The sequence below is a fragment of the Drosophila albomicans genome, chromosome 2L (genome assembly GCF_009650485.2).
Source record: "Drosophila albomicans strain 15112-1751.03 chromosome 2L, ASM965048v2, whole genome shotgun sequence".
Lineage (NCBI taxonomy): Eukaryota > Metazoa > Arthropoda > Insecta > Diptera > Drosophilidae > Drosophila > Drosophila albomicans.
The window spans coordinates 10,444,530-10,462,939 of record NC_047628.2 but is presented as its reverse complement, the minus strand read 5'-3'; the positions used below and the strand labels follow the sequence as shown (position 1 = coordinate 10,462,939).

The 18,410-nt window shown below is 42.5% G+C and overlaps 2 protein-coding genes across 4 annotated transcripts; one reads left to right on the top strand and one right to left on the bottom strand.

Annotated features, from left to right (window-relative positions):
• The first annotated feature begins 476 nt into the window (after nucleotides 1-476).
• Nucleotides 477-7,028, top strand: LOC117564235 (tyrosine-protein phosphatase non-receptor type 21). The gene is given in 8 exon segments (XM_034242926.2): nucleotides 477-907; nucleotides 2,698-3,689; nucleotides 3,692-4,725; nucleotides 4,785-5,673; nucleotides 5,742-5,960; nucleotides 6,018-6,194; nucleotides 6,255-6,578; nucleotides 6,638-7,028. Coding segments are annotated over 8 exon segments (3,849 nt in total). The 5' UTR covers nucleotides 477-822; the 3' UTR covers nucleotides 6,767-7,028.
• A 794-nt stretch (nucleotides 7,029-7,822) lies between these two features.
• On the bottom strand, nucleotides 7,823-18,145 carry LOC117564234 (rap guanine nucleotide exchange factor 2). Of its 3 annotated transcripts, none has more exons than XM_034242925.2 (8): nucleotides 18,022-18,145; nucleotides 16,105-16,245; nucleotides 15,746-16,033; nucleotides 11,931-15,687; nucleotides 10,396-10,542; nucleotides 9,498-9,980; nucleotides 9,189-9,301; nucleotides 7,823-9,121 (listed from the first exon to the last, which is right to left on the bottom strand). In XM_034242925.2, exons 2-7 carry the CDS (start codon nucleotides 16,132-16,134, stop codon nucleotides 9,234-9,236), a joined length of 4,773 nt encoding a protein of 1,590 aa, XP_034098816.2. In that variant the 5' UTR covers nucleotides 16,135-16,245; nucleotides 18,022-18,145; the 3' UTR covers nucleotides 7,823-9,121; nucleotides 9,189-9,233. The 3 variants fall into 3 exon arrangements, with proteins under 3 accessions (XP_034098816.2, XP_051858759.1, XP_051858760.1); XM_052002799.1 differs by lacking the exon at nucleotides 18,022-18,145 and adding an exon at nucleotides 17,754-17,947; XM_052002800.1 differs by lacking the exon at nucleotides 9,498-9,980.
• Between the last annotated feature and the right edge of the window lie 265 nt (nucleotides 18,146-18,410).

Genomic DNA, 18,410 nt, shown 5'->3' with positions numbered 1-18,410 from the left:
TAAATTTATTTGAAAAAAGTGAAGTTTATAAATAAAATTGAATCCGGATTATTTTTGTAAATAATTAATTTTATAATGCTTGCAAAACATTGAAAATATCGATGTCGGCACATACATTTTTCACCAACACTAATTGAGACGGTTGGTATCTTTTTCGTTAAGTGAGTAACAGCTCAACGAAGCCATTGCTGTTAAGCTAGGTATGCCGGTGAAGCAGATTGTGCAAAATGTTTTTTTTTTACTATTCTAAAAACATATAATTTAAGCCTGACCAGAGAATATTTTTATGGCAATAAATTCCATTCTTGTATTGCTCTCTTTCGTTTTGTTCAAAATATATTATTATTCATAACACTTAAAAATTTCAAATTTGAGAAAGACAACTGTAACAGCAGTCCACTGTTATAGTTTGGTATATTTCTCTTGGTCAGGGGAAATATTTTGATATCCAAACTGTGGTCACACGTTGAATTAGCTTATTCGATACCACGACCGAAACCAAAACTACTCTTTCGTTTTTAGTTTTTTTAGTTAACTCTTTTATTTATATTAATTGCAACGACTTTCAATTAGTTTTAATTGTACAATTTTAATGCTTAACGTGTACACAACTGTGTTCTAATCAAAGTGCCTTACAAGCTGTGCGCGTAAAGCTTGAAAAAAACGCGAGTAACTAAAAACCAATTGTGTAATTTACATGCAAATGTCTTTGGTACCTGCTTCCCAACAACAGCTACAGCAAAAACATCAGCTTAGCCAAAGCCAATAACAGCAACAATAGCAGCAGCGTGTCTCACGCATAGTTTCAACAACGGCACGGAAATGCCACTGAAATTCTTCAAAAAATGTCGACAATATAATGTGACGTCCAAAAGTTTATTTGTAATATCTGTGCATCATTTGCTAGGTGAGTGTGTGAGTGCAAGTGCGTGTGTGTGTGTACAAGTGCGTATGCTTCTTTTGACTGTGTGTGTATGTGTGCGGGGGCGTATCAATCAGCTTATGAAAGCAACAACAATCAATCGAAAAAGAATATCAATAACAACGTAAAAGAAGAATTTCAATTGCCCAAGTCGATGAGTCGACAACAACAGCAACAACCGAAATAGTAAAAGCAAATACAATAATAAAAATAAAATAGGAGTGCAGCTGCCGCCAAGTTTTACACTTGTTGATTTATTTAGTCATTTTGCGCGATTTTAATTGGAAAACACATAATTGTGTGTTAGTTTTATATGGATGGTGAACAACAAACAGCAGATAAGCAATGCGTTTATCTTGCGGCTTTCGTTTATTACCAGTTTTTAGGAATTCGCCTTTGCCAAAACATATCAACAGCCAACAAAAACAACAGCAAATACCGCAGCATTTTTATAGTATGACTTGTTGCGCATCTGTTAAGCTGTTAACAGTGCAATGTTTCGCTAACGCTTAACAGTGTGGTAGATTATGCTAGAATGACACTTCATGAAAATTTAATCCTGTAAGCAACTTGTTGCGCATCTGTTAGGACGTTAATAACAGCGTTTCTTCTTAAAGCTTAACAGAGTTGTAGCTTATGCTAGATTATCGTTGTATTACATTGAGATCCCTATAATGTATATTAAATGGGTTTCCCTATTAAACAACATTTGATTTGATTATGAATAGGTAACAAAATATTCTTTAATAGTTGCCAGAAATCTCAAATTTATTTTCTAGTATTTACAATTCTATTCAAGGAAATAAGTTAAATGAAAAGTTAATAAGAAAGTCATTAGTAAATTTCTGTGAATGCAACTTGATTAAATCGGTTTCTCAGATTAAGCACTCGCTTTCAGCCAATGTAATCGCACTCCCAGACGCTGTTAGTTTGCAGAGTGTCTCGCCTAAAACAACAAAAGTCTCAACGATTTCCGTCACTTGGCTCCAATAAAAACGTATAAGGCAATCCACAAAATAAAAAAAAAGACAAAAAACGATTAGACAACAAAAATATCTGTGTGTAAATTAGCATATTTGCGCGTGCTCTGTTGTCAAGCCAAGAACGCTCTTGCCGCTGCTGCTGCCTCTGTTTTTATATCCGGCAACAATAGAGTTGAAGGGTGTTATACTTAGTAAGAAGCAGATATGATCAAGTTCACTTTTCATAGACGCCTGACTATATGTCCATCTGTTTGATGATCTCGATTTAAATTCTGAAAATAAAAAACCAAAAATTTAGTATGACAAAAAAATGTATTTTATTCAAAATGGGCGATAGCATCTTTATTTAGTATAAAACTTCCTAAAAAAATACAACCTAACAAATTATAAATCTACTTAAATATTACTTATTTGAAATAAGGACAATTTGAATTAGAAAATAAAGATACAGAAGCAGAAATATAATTATGATTATCTTATATAGACGAAAATATGGAAATTAGGAGTTTACAAATTATGGTTTTGCTGTATTTTGGTTTTTGCTGTATTTTACAATAAATACTGAAAAGTGTTTTTCATAGCTCTAAAACCAATTGACAGGTATTAGACAGTCGAGTTCATACTTCAAAGCTATCAAATTTGTTGTTGGCATTCTTCTTTGCGTTATTATTATTATTACTATGGTATTGGCTTTGACGCTCTAGCTGTGAGATTGTGGCATTGACATGCGTCTTATCTGCGTTTGCACTTTTATCTATTTTTTAATTTCAAATGTGTCCGCTTATCCAACAGATTCGTCCAGCACCGTAGACTGTACCATCAGCTCGGAGAGCAAGGGCCAAGAGTGCCTGGATAATGTGTGCCAGCGTCTGCTCATCCAACAACCGGAATTCTTTGGTCTGCGCTATCTGGTCAAGGATAAGGAGGACGAATACAAATGGATCGATCTGGAGCGTTCACTGAGCCGCCAGCTGGAGAAATATGCAGCCGCAGCCAAGATGTATCTGCGAGTGCGGCATTATGTGACCACCGGAGTGCGACATTTGACGGATGAGGCGACGCGCTTCTATTACTTTCTGCAGCTGAAGAGCGACATCTACGAGGGACGCATTGCCTGCGACATACGCACTGCGATCCTGCTGGCGTTGTACTGTCGCCAGGCGGAGTATGACAGCTATCAGGGTGACAAGCAGTCGAAGGACTATCTGAAAAAGTCGCTGGTGCTGCCGCGGAACATGCAGGGATTGGCCAATGACGACAACATGTTGGATGGCCTCATAATGGAGGTGTTGCAACAGCACGCGGGTCTGGCGCATCTCAATCAATGCCAGGCCGAGGAAATGTACATTCAGTGCTGTCAGCAGCTCGATGGCTATGGCGAGGAACGCTTTGCGGCCAAGGATACTCTGGGCAACGATCTGCTGTTGGGTCTGGCCATCAATGGCATGGTCGTGAATGCGGATAATGGTCGGCAATACTTCCCCTGGAAAGAGTTTCACACGGTGACGATTGATAAGCGCACGATTAAAATCGAGCAGAATAAACTCGATGGCGATGGCAGCATTGTGGGCAGCTTCATCTTCAGCGAGGCGGACATTGCACGCTACTTTTGGAAGCTGTGCATCACGCAGCACAAATTCTTCAAGCGCTACATCGACACAGACACGCCGTCGAGTTTGGGCAGCAGTGGCGCTGATATGGAGAGCAACAATGGCATCTCGAGTGCTGCGGATAGCGGAGGGTATGTGGATTACGATTACGTGGCTGAGCAGCAGCAACAACACAGCAGCAGCAACAGTTGCAGCTGCATCATCAGCAACAGCAGCAGCAACAACAACAGCAGCAGCAACAGCAACAACAACTACTCTCATCCAACATCTCGCTAGCGGCCAGTCACAGTCACAGCCAATTGCTGGGCCAGAGCAGCAGCTGCCTGGATCTGAGCAACAACAATCTGCACAGCAGCAACAGCATGTTGCACCACAGCAACAGCAACAACATCAATGCCAGCAGCAATCTCGTTGCCGACACACACGAAAGAGAGCGTCTTAAAGCAATGCTGCCCACTTATCGTCCTGCGCCGGATTACGAGACCGCAGTGCAGCTGAAATATCGCACGCCATCCGCAGAGTTGCACAATGTTGCTTTGGCACTAGCTACGCCCGGGAATGCAGCTGCTTATTACGCCGGATCGCAGCCCGATGTGCACAACTCGGCTGTGTATGGCGAGAGTCTGTTGTATGGCCATCACTTGACGGCAGCTCATCGTTATCCGGATGTGGCACAGCCCGCAGCAGCGTTGCATGCGCATCATCATCATCTCAACTTCTATCAGACTCAGCAGCAGCAACAGCAACAACAGCAGCAGCAACAACAGCCAGCTGCTTACTTGGAGCTATCCCAGCGCATGCACATGATGCGCCACAAGGCGCCGCCGCCTTATCCGGTGAATCGCTTGAGTTCCTCGTCCACGCCAGACTTGGCGGTGGCCTCGCCACGTCCATTACAGGGTTATCGCAATTATGTGTCGGGTTCATCGCCCGATCTTGTGTCCAATCGCAATCTGCTCAATGGCGGACAGTTTGTGGCGTTGACCACAGCAGGAGGAGGAAGTGGAGTGCATGGCGGTAATATGCCGACATCTTCGGGTGCCACAATGATGTATCCATACATTGGGCACATGGGACACTCGCAGCCTTACCTGCCGCCACATGGCACCTTCGAGAATCTGAATATGATCGAGGAGCAGCCGTCCATAATGTCCCAACTGCGTCAATCGGCCATGAGTCAAGCAGCAGCTGCAGCAGCCGCTGTGCAAAGGTAAGTTATTGATTCAAATGTAATATAACAATGCTAATCTCTCTTCACATTGTCTTCAGTTCACCCACTTTGCCGCCCAGTGGCTATCGCAGCTCGGCACCGCCGCCAGCAAGCAGTCCACAGCCGGGGGCAGTGACTCCGACGCCTTTGCAACGCAGCGCTATGAACGGCTCCATTGAGCCCATCTATGAGAATGTGCCGCTGCCTATGCCGCAACACCAGCAGCAGCCGCAACGCGCTAGTGGCGGCAGCAACAGCAATGTGGATGCCATGCGCCAACGCGCCTCCTCCATACAGTCAGCGCCGCCAGCCGTGGCGCCTGTGCCTGCGGCAAGACACGGCAGCAACAATAATAACAATAACAACAATGTTGTAACGCTGACTGTGAATGCGCAGCCAGATGATGAGATTACCAGAAATATTAAAAAGTATGGCGCCGATCGAGCAGCGAGCACAGAGCTGCAATTTCTGGAGCCACAGGCACCGCAACGTGCCGCACGTGCGGCGAGTGCAGCGCCAGCAATTGGTGCCACGCCTCCGCCACGTCAACATCGCTCCACAGCAAGTCTGAACAAGTCAACGGTGGATGTGATTTCGCCAGCGGGTGACTCGCTGCATCAGCAATTTAGTGCCATGAATCTGTCCGGCAATACGTCGGCCTCAACGTCCTCCATGTTCAACTCGACGCTGGATACAACGGGCTCCTCGTCGGCCAGTAAGGAGGTGAAGCGACGTCGTCGCTGGAACATTTTGTCGCGCAGCAAAACGCCGGATAAACAAAAGTCGGCGACATTGGGACGCGAGAAGGCAAACACTTCGGCAGCGCAGCAAGCGAAGCTGGCGACCAAAATGAAGCTGGCGCAGGACGATCTCAATTTGCCGCATCGTTGGTCGACGGGAGTCAGCAAGCCGCAACCCATTTCGGGGCAGTATTCCAAGGATAAATTGGTAATTGATAGCTGGGAATATCTCTGTAGTATATTTGTAATATTAAATCTCTACTCTCTGTTTTGCAGTGCCAGATATTAAACGAGAAGCTGCAGGATGCGCAGCTGTTCATGGAGTTCGAGCGCATACCCAAGAGACGTGAGCATGCCCAATACGATTGTGCGCTGCTCGAGGAGAATGAGCTAAAGAATCATGATCCCAACTTTCTGCCATACGACGACAATCGTGTTCGTCTCACGCCATCAATGGACAATCGCCATGGCTATGTGAATGCCTCATCTATATCCGTATGTTCAACTTTTCCAACTAATTGCGAATCGATTCAAATTGAGCAATTTTTGCAGGCCACTGTGGGCAACAAACAGCGCTTCTACATTGTCGCCCAATCACCGCAGGAGTCGCAAACGATGCGCATCTTCTGGCAATGCGTGTGGGAGGCCGATGTGTATTTGGTGGTGCAGCTAACCGAGGACATGAGCTACATACCGCTCAGCAGCCAAGGCAGCTTGGAGTTTGGTCAGGTAACAAACGGTTTTTTCTTTAGTTAAAGGCAATAGACTAATCCAATTCTTACTATACAGTTCCAGGTTTATCAGGAATTCTCACAAACCACCGATCGCTGCACCACCAGCAAGCTGCGTTTGTATCATGCACCTTCGCGCCGCTATCGCTCCGTGTGGCATTTGAAGTATGCCGATTGGGCGGAACAGAATTGCCCGCGTGATGTCAATCACTTTCTCGACTTTCTCGAGGAACTCAATTCAGTCAGATTGGCGTCGACAAACGAGGTGCCACCTGGACACAACACAAATCCGCCAGTGCTCATACACTGCCTTGAAGGAGGTGGACGTTCAGGTGTTACGCTGACAGCGGATCTATTGCTCTACACGCTGGATCACAATGAGGTAGCGTTGATTATTCGATGAGTTTTTCCTGTATAGTAAATTGTTCAATTTGATTGCAGGACTTGGATATACCGCGAGTCATCGGGCAGCTGCGGCATCAGCGGGACAGCATTATACCATCGCTGGCGCAATACAAGTTCATCTATAATCTGCTCATCACGTATTTGAAGCGAACGAGGTTGATCTAACTTCGAACATCCAATCAACGTCCATTCGTAGTATTTTTCGCAATTTAAGCTTAACCTATGACTAACTCAACAAACGAATCGAACAACTTTCTCATAACGGAGTATGCAGACTTGTTCTTCCAATGGGGCAGCTACTATATTATTATATATACATATATATATTAAACCACCAATTTGATGTGTATTGACGTTGTGATCCCAATTTGTTAACGCGTAAGTTTTCTTTTGAATTTGTTACCAAGATGTAAGCGCGCGCACTCCACCCTCAATGCAAAAAACTAATATTTGTGTTAATCATAGTGCTTAGGTTTAAAGCCAAATTATTTATACACATTTTTTTAAACTGAACCAATCGATATGCATTACGCAACGCAAAGCAAAGCAATAAAAAATTACAATTATACAACAATTTCAATCAATCTCAGGTGTTTTTCTTTTGTTTTTCAATACTGCATGTATTTGCCTTTTTCAAAGCCATGTGCATACCATATATAGTACATATTTTTGACATATATAATACACATACACATAGATTCTTAAATGAATTAATACACAAATTGAGTTATACGATTTTAAATGATTTGTAAATATTTTATTTAAGCAATTCTCGTTTTCTTTATTTGCGACATTTTCCTTTTTTGGGGGGAATTATTTTGATAAAAACTCAGAAAATATGATATGCCTTTTTTGTTTTGGAAAAACGATTTTGTAGATGACAGAAGACATAAAGGGAAGCCTCTTTGTTTTTGTGATTTAATTTTGAAAGTCTTATGGTTAATCTGACTTATTGAATTGAGTCGATATCTTTTGTGGTATTGCTAGATAGCTTTTATCTTTCAGTCTATCCAAAAGATCTATCAAGAAATACTCGCCCCAAAATTTTAGAATCTGCACTTCAGCATTTTGTTTGTGAGACTTTTGCGTTTCATTTAAAGTTAATCCAAGCGAAAAAGCACAAACATTTTGTTTTTCTTTACATGTAAATTTAATTGTAAGCCATAAAAAGCAAAAGTTTCCGTTTTATCTTAACTTAAACATAAAAGAGCACAATTATACATTAAACATTTAGCAATTTGATTCTTTTTTTTTGTTTTTTTTTTTCTTGTTCTTTAAATATTTTCATGTTGCATCCAACAAATTAGGCTAATTGGGCTGCACTTTGTTCAGGTTTGTATATAGGCAATGTATATATGTATGTATATATAGAGATTTCTTGTATATAGTCGTATGTATATATATATAATGTATATTTATATGTATATAACAGGCAATTGCATAATTTACACACACACAAAAATATTGGAGTCCTTCAAGTGTGAGGAAAATATGTTTACAAAAAATTATTATTCTTATTATTTCGAGTCTCAGGTTTTTAGGTTGTCTTTTGTTTTGTTTTTTTTTTTCTGGTTGGTTTCGATTTTCTTGTACTTTCATTCGAGTTGTTCTTGTCTTTCTTGTTTTACATAAATTGCATTTGTCTTTTCATTGTGTTCGTGGTGTTGAATATAAATTATATAAATTCAACTCATGGAAAATATTCGGAAAATCTCTCAGCTTATGAACTAAATATTTGGAATTGGAGCGAAGGTTTTTCATTACTTTGCATATGTATACATATATAGAAAGATACATAATACATATATATATATATATATTTAGATTTATATATAAAACTAACTTGTACATAGAGCTAAAGTATACATAAATGGAATACAAGCGAGTGAGTGAGTCGCTCTCAGCTCGATCTTGTTTATTTTTTTTTTTTTTTTTTTGCTTTTTTCTTTTATTTTTTGTTGTTGTGCTGGGCAAAATATTGAAATTGTCTTTTTGTTTTAGTTTTTAAATGCCGACTAAAAGTCTTCAAAAGAGTTTTTGATTGCAAATTCTTTTTGTTTTTTTTTTTTGATTGAGTCTGCTGGTTTTGGTCTGCCTGCAGACGTTTCTTTTTATGCATTTGAGAAGGCAACAACTTTGTTTAAAGTTTTTTTTTTGTTTTTTGTTGTATGAAGAAGAAAGTGAAAATGTTTACAAAGAATTGTGCTAAATTAAAATTAATCGTAGGCCACTTAAAACAAAACGTAAACTAAACTTTATGCACTTAATCTAAGAATACGTGACAATGGGGAGAAGCTGATAGATAGAATACTTATGATGGGATATGAACATGTATGCGTGTGTCTTGTATATGTGTGAATGGGTGGGTGGGGCAGCAACATCTTCTCGATGACGATGGTATGTGCCTCTCTCATTATTTTGTAGAGTATATCTACATATATATATACATGAAATATATATGTGTGTTTTGCTGGCGACATGGAAACCACAACCATTAACAAATTTTGGCATCTATATATGCTGAAAGCGAGAAGAATAATTCAATTAGCATGCATGACAATATTTTACAAAATAGATTTTTACTCACAACTAATTAAATTAACATTTAGTAGTTAAAACAGCACAGTTTGATTTATTGATTCATGGGTGGCATAGGGCATATGGTACACTTGGTGCTATCCATAAAATTTGGCGGGCCACCTGCGAGAAAGAAATCAGAGATGTTGTTAGAGAGTGTGAAGAAGGTTTGTAGAGTAGTTAAATAATAATTTATGACTGCTAATCAGTCTTCTCTTTTATGCTGATCTTAGCGGAAGATCTCTATGCTAACATTTCTCCCCAAGCTGCCACTGCTTTTGCTGCTGCTGCCTGCTTTCTTTTGGTGGTGATCGCTTACCATGCATGTGATTGAGATGCCTGTTGGCGGCAGCATTGTTATGATGATGACTATACAGGCTGCTGGCGGTGTAGACGGGCGGCGGTGGCGGTGGCATTGCCAATTGCTGTTGTATTTGCTGCAGTTGCTGATGGCTGCGCATATGCAAATAAGACGCAGGCGGTGCGGGTAGCTGTGATGCTGCTTGCAGTTGTTGTTGTTGCTGTTGTTGTTGGGTGCTCGTTATTGTTGTTGCTGGTGTTTGAGGTGGTGGTGTGGGTGTGCTGGGTGGTGTGCTTGTGCTCTGACAGGGACTGTTTAAATTCCGTGTCACCGCATTGTTTGATATCTGCTGCAACAGGCGACAATCGGCAGCCGTGTAAACCGGCGGCGATGGTTCATTGTGTGGCTGTTGTTGCTGCTGCTGTTGTTGGTATGTCAAGAGATGGTGCTGCTGCTGCTGGGCGTAGGAGCCATGCCCACTGTCGCACGATGAAACCGAACCTGTTGAGTGTTTTTGTTTTTTTGTGACGAATGAGTGAAGAGTAAAAGTAGCGTAAAGTGTGTCACAGTGCGTGAGAGTTTACAACATGTATATGTATGTATTTTGTATGTGTGTGTAAAGAGTATATCTGTGAATGCGTGTGTGTGTGAGAGACCAACAACCAATTGCCAAAGCAGCGATTACCAACCACCAGACCAAGTGCAAGCACGTAGCGAGCGAGCGAGCGGGCGAGGGAAACAACTAAAGCACAATCAACGTTTCGTTGTTTGTTGTTTACACTAAAGTTAAGCTACAACTATGCACTATTAATTAACTATGTTTGCTAATATGGAGCTTTAGTAGCAGCGTTTTGTAAGCGTTTAGTTTCATTTCGAATTACATCTATGCATAAGCGTATTCTTTCAATTCACTCACCGGAAGTCACGGATTTGCGCAGCGGTAAATCACGGAAGGTTGTCACACTGCTGCTCTCCAGCGACAGATCCACCGAGGGCAGTGGCGGCGGGGCGGGGGTGTCCGAATGTGAACGCTCGTGTATCGCCCGAGTGGGCATTATGTTGCCTGTAAAATCGTGAAAGAATGGGGAGAATTAATATATATATTGAAGTGCACTTTACAGTCGTCTTTAATCACGCTTAAAAAGAGCTATTTGCTACCACAGCGTGGTTATTTATTAATAGTACGATAAACGACGCGGCGCAATTTATCTTAAATATAGAAAGTATTTATATGACAAATTGAAGGCTGATTGCACAACATGCACAATAAATGCTGCCATCATATTATTAACCTTAACCTTCTCCTCAGCTTTAATGACCACAACAAAATTAGCTTGCAACAACAAAATTGCCATATGGCTCATTTTACTAATAATCATAATCTGCTTCTTTTCCATCCACACATTTCGCAAGCCATAAAAGTATACTTCGTATATTTCGCTAATTGGATAAAAGCTAAAAACGCTGCAAACAGCTTCCCAATAAAGTTATTAGTTTTGGCTATAAATTAATGCTACTTTAAAACATTTTTGGTTGCATTTCATATAAATTACCTAATATAAGTTATTCTATACTTATTCGCAGTTGGTATTCATTGAGTCATCATTGAATAAAAAACAATATTTTTGAAAAAGAAAGTTGTCTATATGAATTAAACATATTTCATCTATAGATGCTTTATAAAGTCGAATAAATGTCAGAATCACAACTACTTAGATATTAATTCTTATTTGCATTGTTTTTTTTTAGTTATACTATAACTATAGTATTTAAAATTTATGGAAATTCGATTTTGATCGGATAAAAATTGTATAGGTAAGAAATATTTATATATTTATACTGCACTCCGGTCTTTGGCTGATAATCCGGTATATTTACAACCTTTAAGGCATAATACAAAGTTAGTAAGTACTACATCAATATACCAAATATGGCCTTCGCTAATTTTTAGTATTTTTGAGAGATATTTTAGGAATAATATCGCACTGTTTTGCTTCTATTAAAAATAGATAGCAGTTATATCCTAGTCGAATACACTCGATTGTATCTTTCTTTACTATCTACTTGTATTAAGTATTATGTTGCTGATTTAACTTTTTAATAATGTTTAAAACTTTTTAGATTGATATTTGCCAAACTCTTCTAAAATCGTATATTCTAACAGTATTTTGACTGCTTCAATTATTTAGTAAACTTTTAAGAAATTGCACTCTTTTAGCTCTTTTAAATAACTTAATTTTTTTCACTTCACCAAAATTTTCACTACATATCTATTCTTTAGTAATATTTCAATACTTTTTGTCTGATATATGAATGTTGTATTTAGCTATTTTCAAGATTGTTTACTTAGGATTGCTTTTGCAATAAGCTCTTCTAATCCCCCGCAGTATTCCAAGAATCAATGCTAATCTCCCACTTAGGGATTAAAGTGAAAAATGTGTATTTGCTTACCTCCTGATGCCAGACGACGGTGAGCACACGGACTGGGACTGGGAGTGCACTGTGCATTGACGACGCCAGCCGCGGCAGACGCCGCTGTGACGCCTCCAGGACCAGACGGCGTACTGAAGCCATGAGCGGCATGCAGATGATGCAGCGGCGGAATGACGCCCGGCAAAGCTGAGCTGTGACGCGGCACAAACGGTTGATGCGGTCGAATCTTCGAGGATTCGGATAGCGATAGCATCTTCTTGACTGCCTGCGGCGAAGCAGTGCCAAACTTGGGACCATTGTTGTGGAGTTGCTGACGACGCTGATGATCGCTGGTGGAGCTCGTCGAGCTGGTGGTGGAAAGGGTCGGTGAGCTGGGATGGCGTTTACGCAGCGAAAGCGATGAGTTTGGTGCCGAGCTGGAGCTGGTGTGCGAGTAAATGCTCAGCTGATCGCCGCCAGCATTGTGAATGCTGCCAGTGCCTTGTCCACTGCCTCCGCCGCCAATGCTGCCACTACCGGCACTGCGATGCGAGCTGTTGCCATGCGAAATGCTGCCCGAGTAGGTGGAGCCATGTGGTGGCTCGCATTCGAGTGATAGTTTGTGCAGCAGATCCTCGTCGCTGAGTATTTTAAGACTGTTCAAATATGCCTTCACCCGACGCACCATTTGCGCTTCCTCGAACATTTTCTTGGGATTCGGTGCCGCCGTGGACTTCTTGCGACGCTTTATCGTCGCCTGCCCCGCGTTGGCGGCAATCACAGTGCCGGCAGCCGCGTTGCTCTGCGATGCGGACATCTGGTTGAGGGAGAAGAGCGCATTCGAGGGCGTCTGACCCTTGAGCTCGAGTATGGCCAACAGATCGTAGGGTGAACTGCACATGTGCGTCAGCAGTCGCACCTCCTTGGAGAGCATGCGCAGCTTCTCGAAGTTAATCAAACCATCGACACGGGTATCGTTGCCGAGATGGATAAAGGTCAGATCCTTCTTGACAATCGGATAGAATGGGATGATGGGATGCTGGGCAATCAGTTCAGCGGATACTAGTTGCCTGTACTTGGACATGTTGCGAGACGGATCCATAAGATCCTGTAGATCATTGAACAAGCGTTGATACTTCGACGGCAGCTTCTCCCAGGTCAGACGCAGCCGCGAGACGGCGCCGTGTCCCAAACCGGAGATGATGGCAAACATGGAGTTGAAATTACGGCATTCCTTGCAGTGTCGCGCTATCTTGATGAATTGCTTGACGATCTTCATGCGTCGCACAATATTGTGCTCGGCACAAATCTCGCTGACCACCCAGAACATCTCGCGATTCACCAGCTCCGAGAATTTACTGAGCATGGGCACGCCATATTTGGACTGCAGCTCGAAGAGCTCATCAATGTACTCGGTGGACTCGATTTGCCGGAAGTTGGCAAAGTCCTGCAGCGTCAACTGAATGGCCAACTCATAGGCATTTAATTGCAAAAAGTGCACACCAGATTCACGCACCAATTCCAGCGCCAATTCATCCGGCACCAGCGGCTCCGTGCTGTCGTTCAGCTTGAGATAGTAGCGGGCTGCAAAGCTAATGCGTTCGGCCAGATTCTGCAGCTGATCGGGCAGACGACGCTGCTTCACCATGCCGCCTTCGCCCACGCTGACTTCGCACAGCGAGAAGTTGGAGCTGGGATCGTGTATGCCAAACTCCTGTAGCGTCAACATCACCACCTCGTGTGCCGTCGTCTCCTTGTAGATGAGCACGTACTTGCAGGTCTGATCCGACTTGTAAACCTTGAGCACATGCTCAGGATAATCCGGAGGCAACATCGAGCTGGCTGTCAATGTGCTGGCCGCCGACGGACGATGCAGATTCGCCTGCAAATAGTTCACTTGCAACGTGGCGCTGGGTTCACTGCCGTTGTCATAGTTGAGACTGCTCAGATCGGGATTCGATTGTGACTGATATAAGCGACCTGCACTGTTGCAGTTGCCATTCGAGGTGGAGTTGCAGCTGCTGCTGCCGGAGCTGGCAGCGGAGAGCTTGGCTTTGCATTGTGGCTCATTGAGCAGCGTGTCGGAGCTGTCGTTGAGGCCGCTTCCCGTCGCATGCGGTTGCTGCTGCTGCTGATTATTGAGTAGTTTCATTTTGGCCAAAGCCTTTTGCAGTCGCCGCTTCGGCGCCAGCGTCATAAAGCCTCCTGGTTTCCCATCCTCTGCGGTGCACTTCTTGGCCGAATTCGAGTTGACGCTCTGCAGCAGTTGTTGCATGAAATTCGACGCCAAGTTGCCTCCTCCGCTGCTGCCACCGCCAACTGGCGGCGTCTGTGGCGGCGCACAATCGGGCTGATCAAGCAGCATGTCCACCGAACTCAAACGCACCATGTGCGCCCGATTGCTCAGCTCCTCGGTGGTGCTATCACTGCGTCCGTGCAGCTTGGCAATATCGTTGGCGCAAATGCGTCGGGGACTGCGCAAGCTTTTGAAGCTGCCGCTGCCAGTTGAGCTGATGCCACCGCCTCCAGCACTGCTGCCGCTGCCATGCTCCAGCGCCTGCATAATCTCCTTAAAGCCCAGCAGATTGCTCTTCACCTGTATGCTCAGATGCGTGGTGCCCGTTAGCAGCTCCAGTGCACGCTTGCTGGTCACATGATCCAGCGACTGGCCGTTGACTTCATGGATTTGATCGCCACGTTTGAGGCCCACATCCTGAGCCTTTGAGCCTGCCTCCACGTGCGATATATAAATGCCCACCGAGGCATTTCCAGTGGCTGCGGCAACACCACGCAACTCGTATCCACCAATGATTTGAAAGTTGAGGGCTTCATCGCGCGAGGAACGTGTCAAGATGCAACTGCGCATGCGCGCTTTGGCGGCACACGCAATGTGCAACAAACGCAGCTGGCTGAGTAGCTTCTTGCGCTCTAGACCGGCCTCAAAGATCTCCAGAAACTCCATCATCTCGTGATCCGCCTCAAAGTCGGTGAAATGATTGTTGACCCACAACAAAACGACGCGTGTGACGCGATCTCGCAACTCCTGCGTCTTGTGCGTGTCCAGCTGCTCCAGATCGAACCAATGCAGCAATTTGCTGGTCACCTCCTGGGGATTCTGTATGAAGATGCGATGCGTGAGCAGAAAGTCCTCCACATACGTGGGATCCGTCATAGAATTCTCCTCCACGAGCTGCTGCAAAAGTCGATCCGGCGTGCCACGAATCACAACGTGACCACGCTTTGTATTCAAATTCGCTGGGGCTGTTGCCCCAGTTGTGGCAGCTGTGTGACTCTCCGCACCGCTGCCGCCAATCGAACGTAGTTCGGTGACCATAACAATACGACCATTGTCGTCTTCGTGCCGTCGTGTATTCTCTTCGCCCTGATGCTGAATGCGATAGTAATCCGTTTGAGTAATGCACACAAATTGGCAATCGTCGCACTTGGTGCGCATCACACCACGATGATACAGCTTATCCATGGTGGGCAATATGCCAAATGAATCGCCCATTTGCAGCTCTTCGCGTGTGCCATTCGCATGCTCAATCTCCACGGCACCATTAATGAGCACCGACCACGAATCCAACTCTTCGCCATCGGACATGACAACGGTGCCCGCTTTGTCCACGACAGCAAACACCATCACAGAACAGAGGGCACGACGCACGGCCAACGTAATGTTGGTGAATGCCTTGAGGCCTTGCGTGAATTCCAGCAGTATTTCCACATCATCCTCGCTGCGCTCCGATGGATCCTTCTCCAAACAATCTCTTACAGCGTCGCGTACATTGAGACTCTGTGATTAGAAATGGGAATTAAGATAGAGAAAAGTAACAATGTGAAGTACAACTTACATCCATGCTCTCGGCAAGATCCTCTTCATCGGAGTCCACCACGGACTCAACGAGGCCGGAGAGATCAATCTCCTCGGCCTCCAGCGATGAACCATATACAGAGGCCATTGTATCGCTGCCGCTGTACGCTGAACTTGTGTCACTTGAGTGCGATCCTCGATTGCATTTTTGATGCAATTCCGGTCGATTGATTGCCGCTGTGCTTGCTGTGGTGCTGCCGTTGTTGTTGTTGCTGCTGCTGCCGTTGCCGCCGAGCAACGTTGGCCCGGCTGTGCTACTGGGTGGATACTGCAAAGACAAGTGTTTCGAGATTAAAGAGATGCTTATCTTGATTGCATTACAATGGGAGTGATACTCACATGATGTCTGATATGATGATATGGATCCATTAAGGCGCTGCTTCTCTTGGTGCAGCTTCTACGGCATGCCAATCAGTTGTGTTCTTGGTGATATGTCTTGTGTGCTGAACTTTAGACCTTTTTCTTGTGTTTGTATTAAAGCTGCAATTATATTGCAATCGTGTTATTAATAATGGAATGTGGTTAAAAATCTTAAAAGCTATTATTTAATTGTGTTTCTCGACTGCCTTGCAGCAACCTGTCTTTGTCAATTTTAGTATATGAAATATAAACCTTTATTGGAAATGTTTAATAACATATTATTAAAAAAATCCAAGAGTTCATCTAGCCAAACCGGTTCAAGGATTATTGATATTTAATATTTACTTTATTTAAAAAAAAATACTAACTAGTAATAATTAAAAGCGAATTCATTACTAATATAACATACAAAAATTAAATTTTTTTTCTGTATATCTTCAACGATACAAATTAATTTAAATTTTAAGAATCATCATTATTATTTTTGTGCATATTAATAAAATTCAAAAATAATAATTATTTATGATTTTTATTTTTTTGCTCAAATAAATTTTGTTGTTGTGGTTGCTCTTGCTAAACCGGTTCTTAAAACTGTTTAATTATGCGCCCACGTTTTTTTTTAATGTGTTCATTTAAGGTCTGGTTTAAATTTGCCTGCATTTAACTACAAATAATAATAATAAAAAAAATGATGAAACACATTTTCTTTCACTGTTGTTGGCACAGAATTCACCTAATTAAGTTGCAAAAATAAAATCTCTTGTCGAGAGAAAAACAAAAAATTACTGTGAGATTTTATTGGTCAATTTTGTTGGTGGGATTTGTTTGTTTGTTTTTTTTTTTCTTTTCTTTTATTTTTTTCTCTTTATTCGTTTTTTTTTTTGTTTCGCAGGCCGCACAATTTGCATTACATATACACGCACACAGATACAAGCTAACACACTTTCATTTTCAGCAGGCGCAGCAGAGAGCAACAACAATGCTGCCAATAAATAAAGTCAGCGTTACGGCTGCGACGACAAAACAAAAAATGTAAAACAAAAACACAAGAGAAATACATACAGCAACAACAAAAAATTCTCATGCAATTGAGTCTGCGCTGCTGACGGCGACGACGACGCCGTCGGACAGCAGTAAACGACGACGCCGACGGCAACTGAAGCGTGTGGGTAAAATGTATATGGATGTCTGTGTATGTACATGTGTTTGTGTATCTCTCTGCATGCTTGCGTGTGCGAGTGTATTTGTCAGCTAGTTGATTGTTTTATGTGTGAGTGTGTGCGCAGTGTGGAGGAGGGTGAGCGAGAAATAATAAAATAAAAACACGAAAATTGTAGGCGACGACTTCCGTTCGTCGTTCGCTTGCTGGATAAGCCCCCATTACAACGAGCAACAAGAGCAACTTATTGCAAAATCAAAGTGTAATAAATAAACACTGTCCACACACATATACAACCATAGCCTAGCATAGCACACATACACTAAATATGGGCGTGTTTGTACAGTTCAATGATTTGATGTAGGCTGCTTTTAATACACATATCTCTCTATATATGCATGTATGCGTGTGTACACTTCACTTATGGGCAAACGACGCATGTTGGCCTGCACTTGCTAATTATACGCACTTTTTATTTAGCAGCCGCCGCCACAAAACACCAACACACACATGCAACTAATTTTCCCTGGCTTTAGCTTTGCTTCTTCTTTCTTCTCTTTTTTTGTTGCGTACGCTTTGCATAAAGAAATTTCAGCCAGCTCGCTCCCTGCGCATTGTTGGAATTTCACTCACACACACACAAGCACACACGCGCATAGTTTTTCGAGCAGAAAAGCTGCAACGTTGATACCTCGAAAAAGGTTTTATTTCTTTTTAGCGTTTGATTAGCACCATACCTGCAAAGGTTTTTGTGTAATAAATTGCACTTTATTTAATATATTTTTGGCTTGCAGATGCCATTTTATTAATTTAGAAAAAATGCACAATGGGTCTCGCCGCGCCAGTGTTGCCCACGTCGATATATACTAGTTGTGCAGAGATATCGATGACACCATTACTCTATCGATGTTTTCAGCATATTTTAATTATCGATATTATGTGTACATCGATGTTTTTTTTTAAAGAAATATAATGTAACCTAATTGAAACTGTTTTAACGAATTATTATAACATTTTTTTGTTTGGATTTAGATTTGTTATAAAAATAAATTACTTTCTTAAATCTAAATTATGTGTCGTGATGTGAAATGTAATTTTTTAAATCAAATCATTAACATTTTGGTAT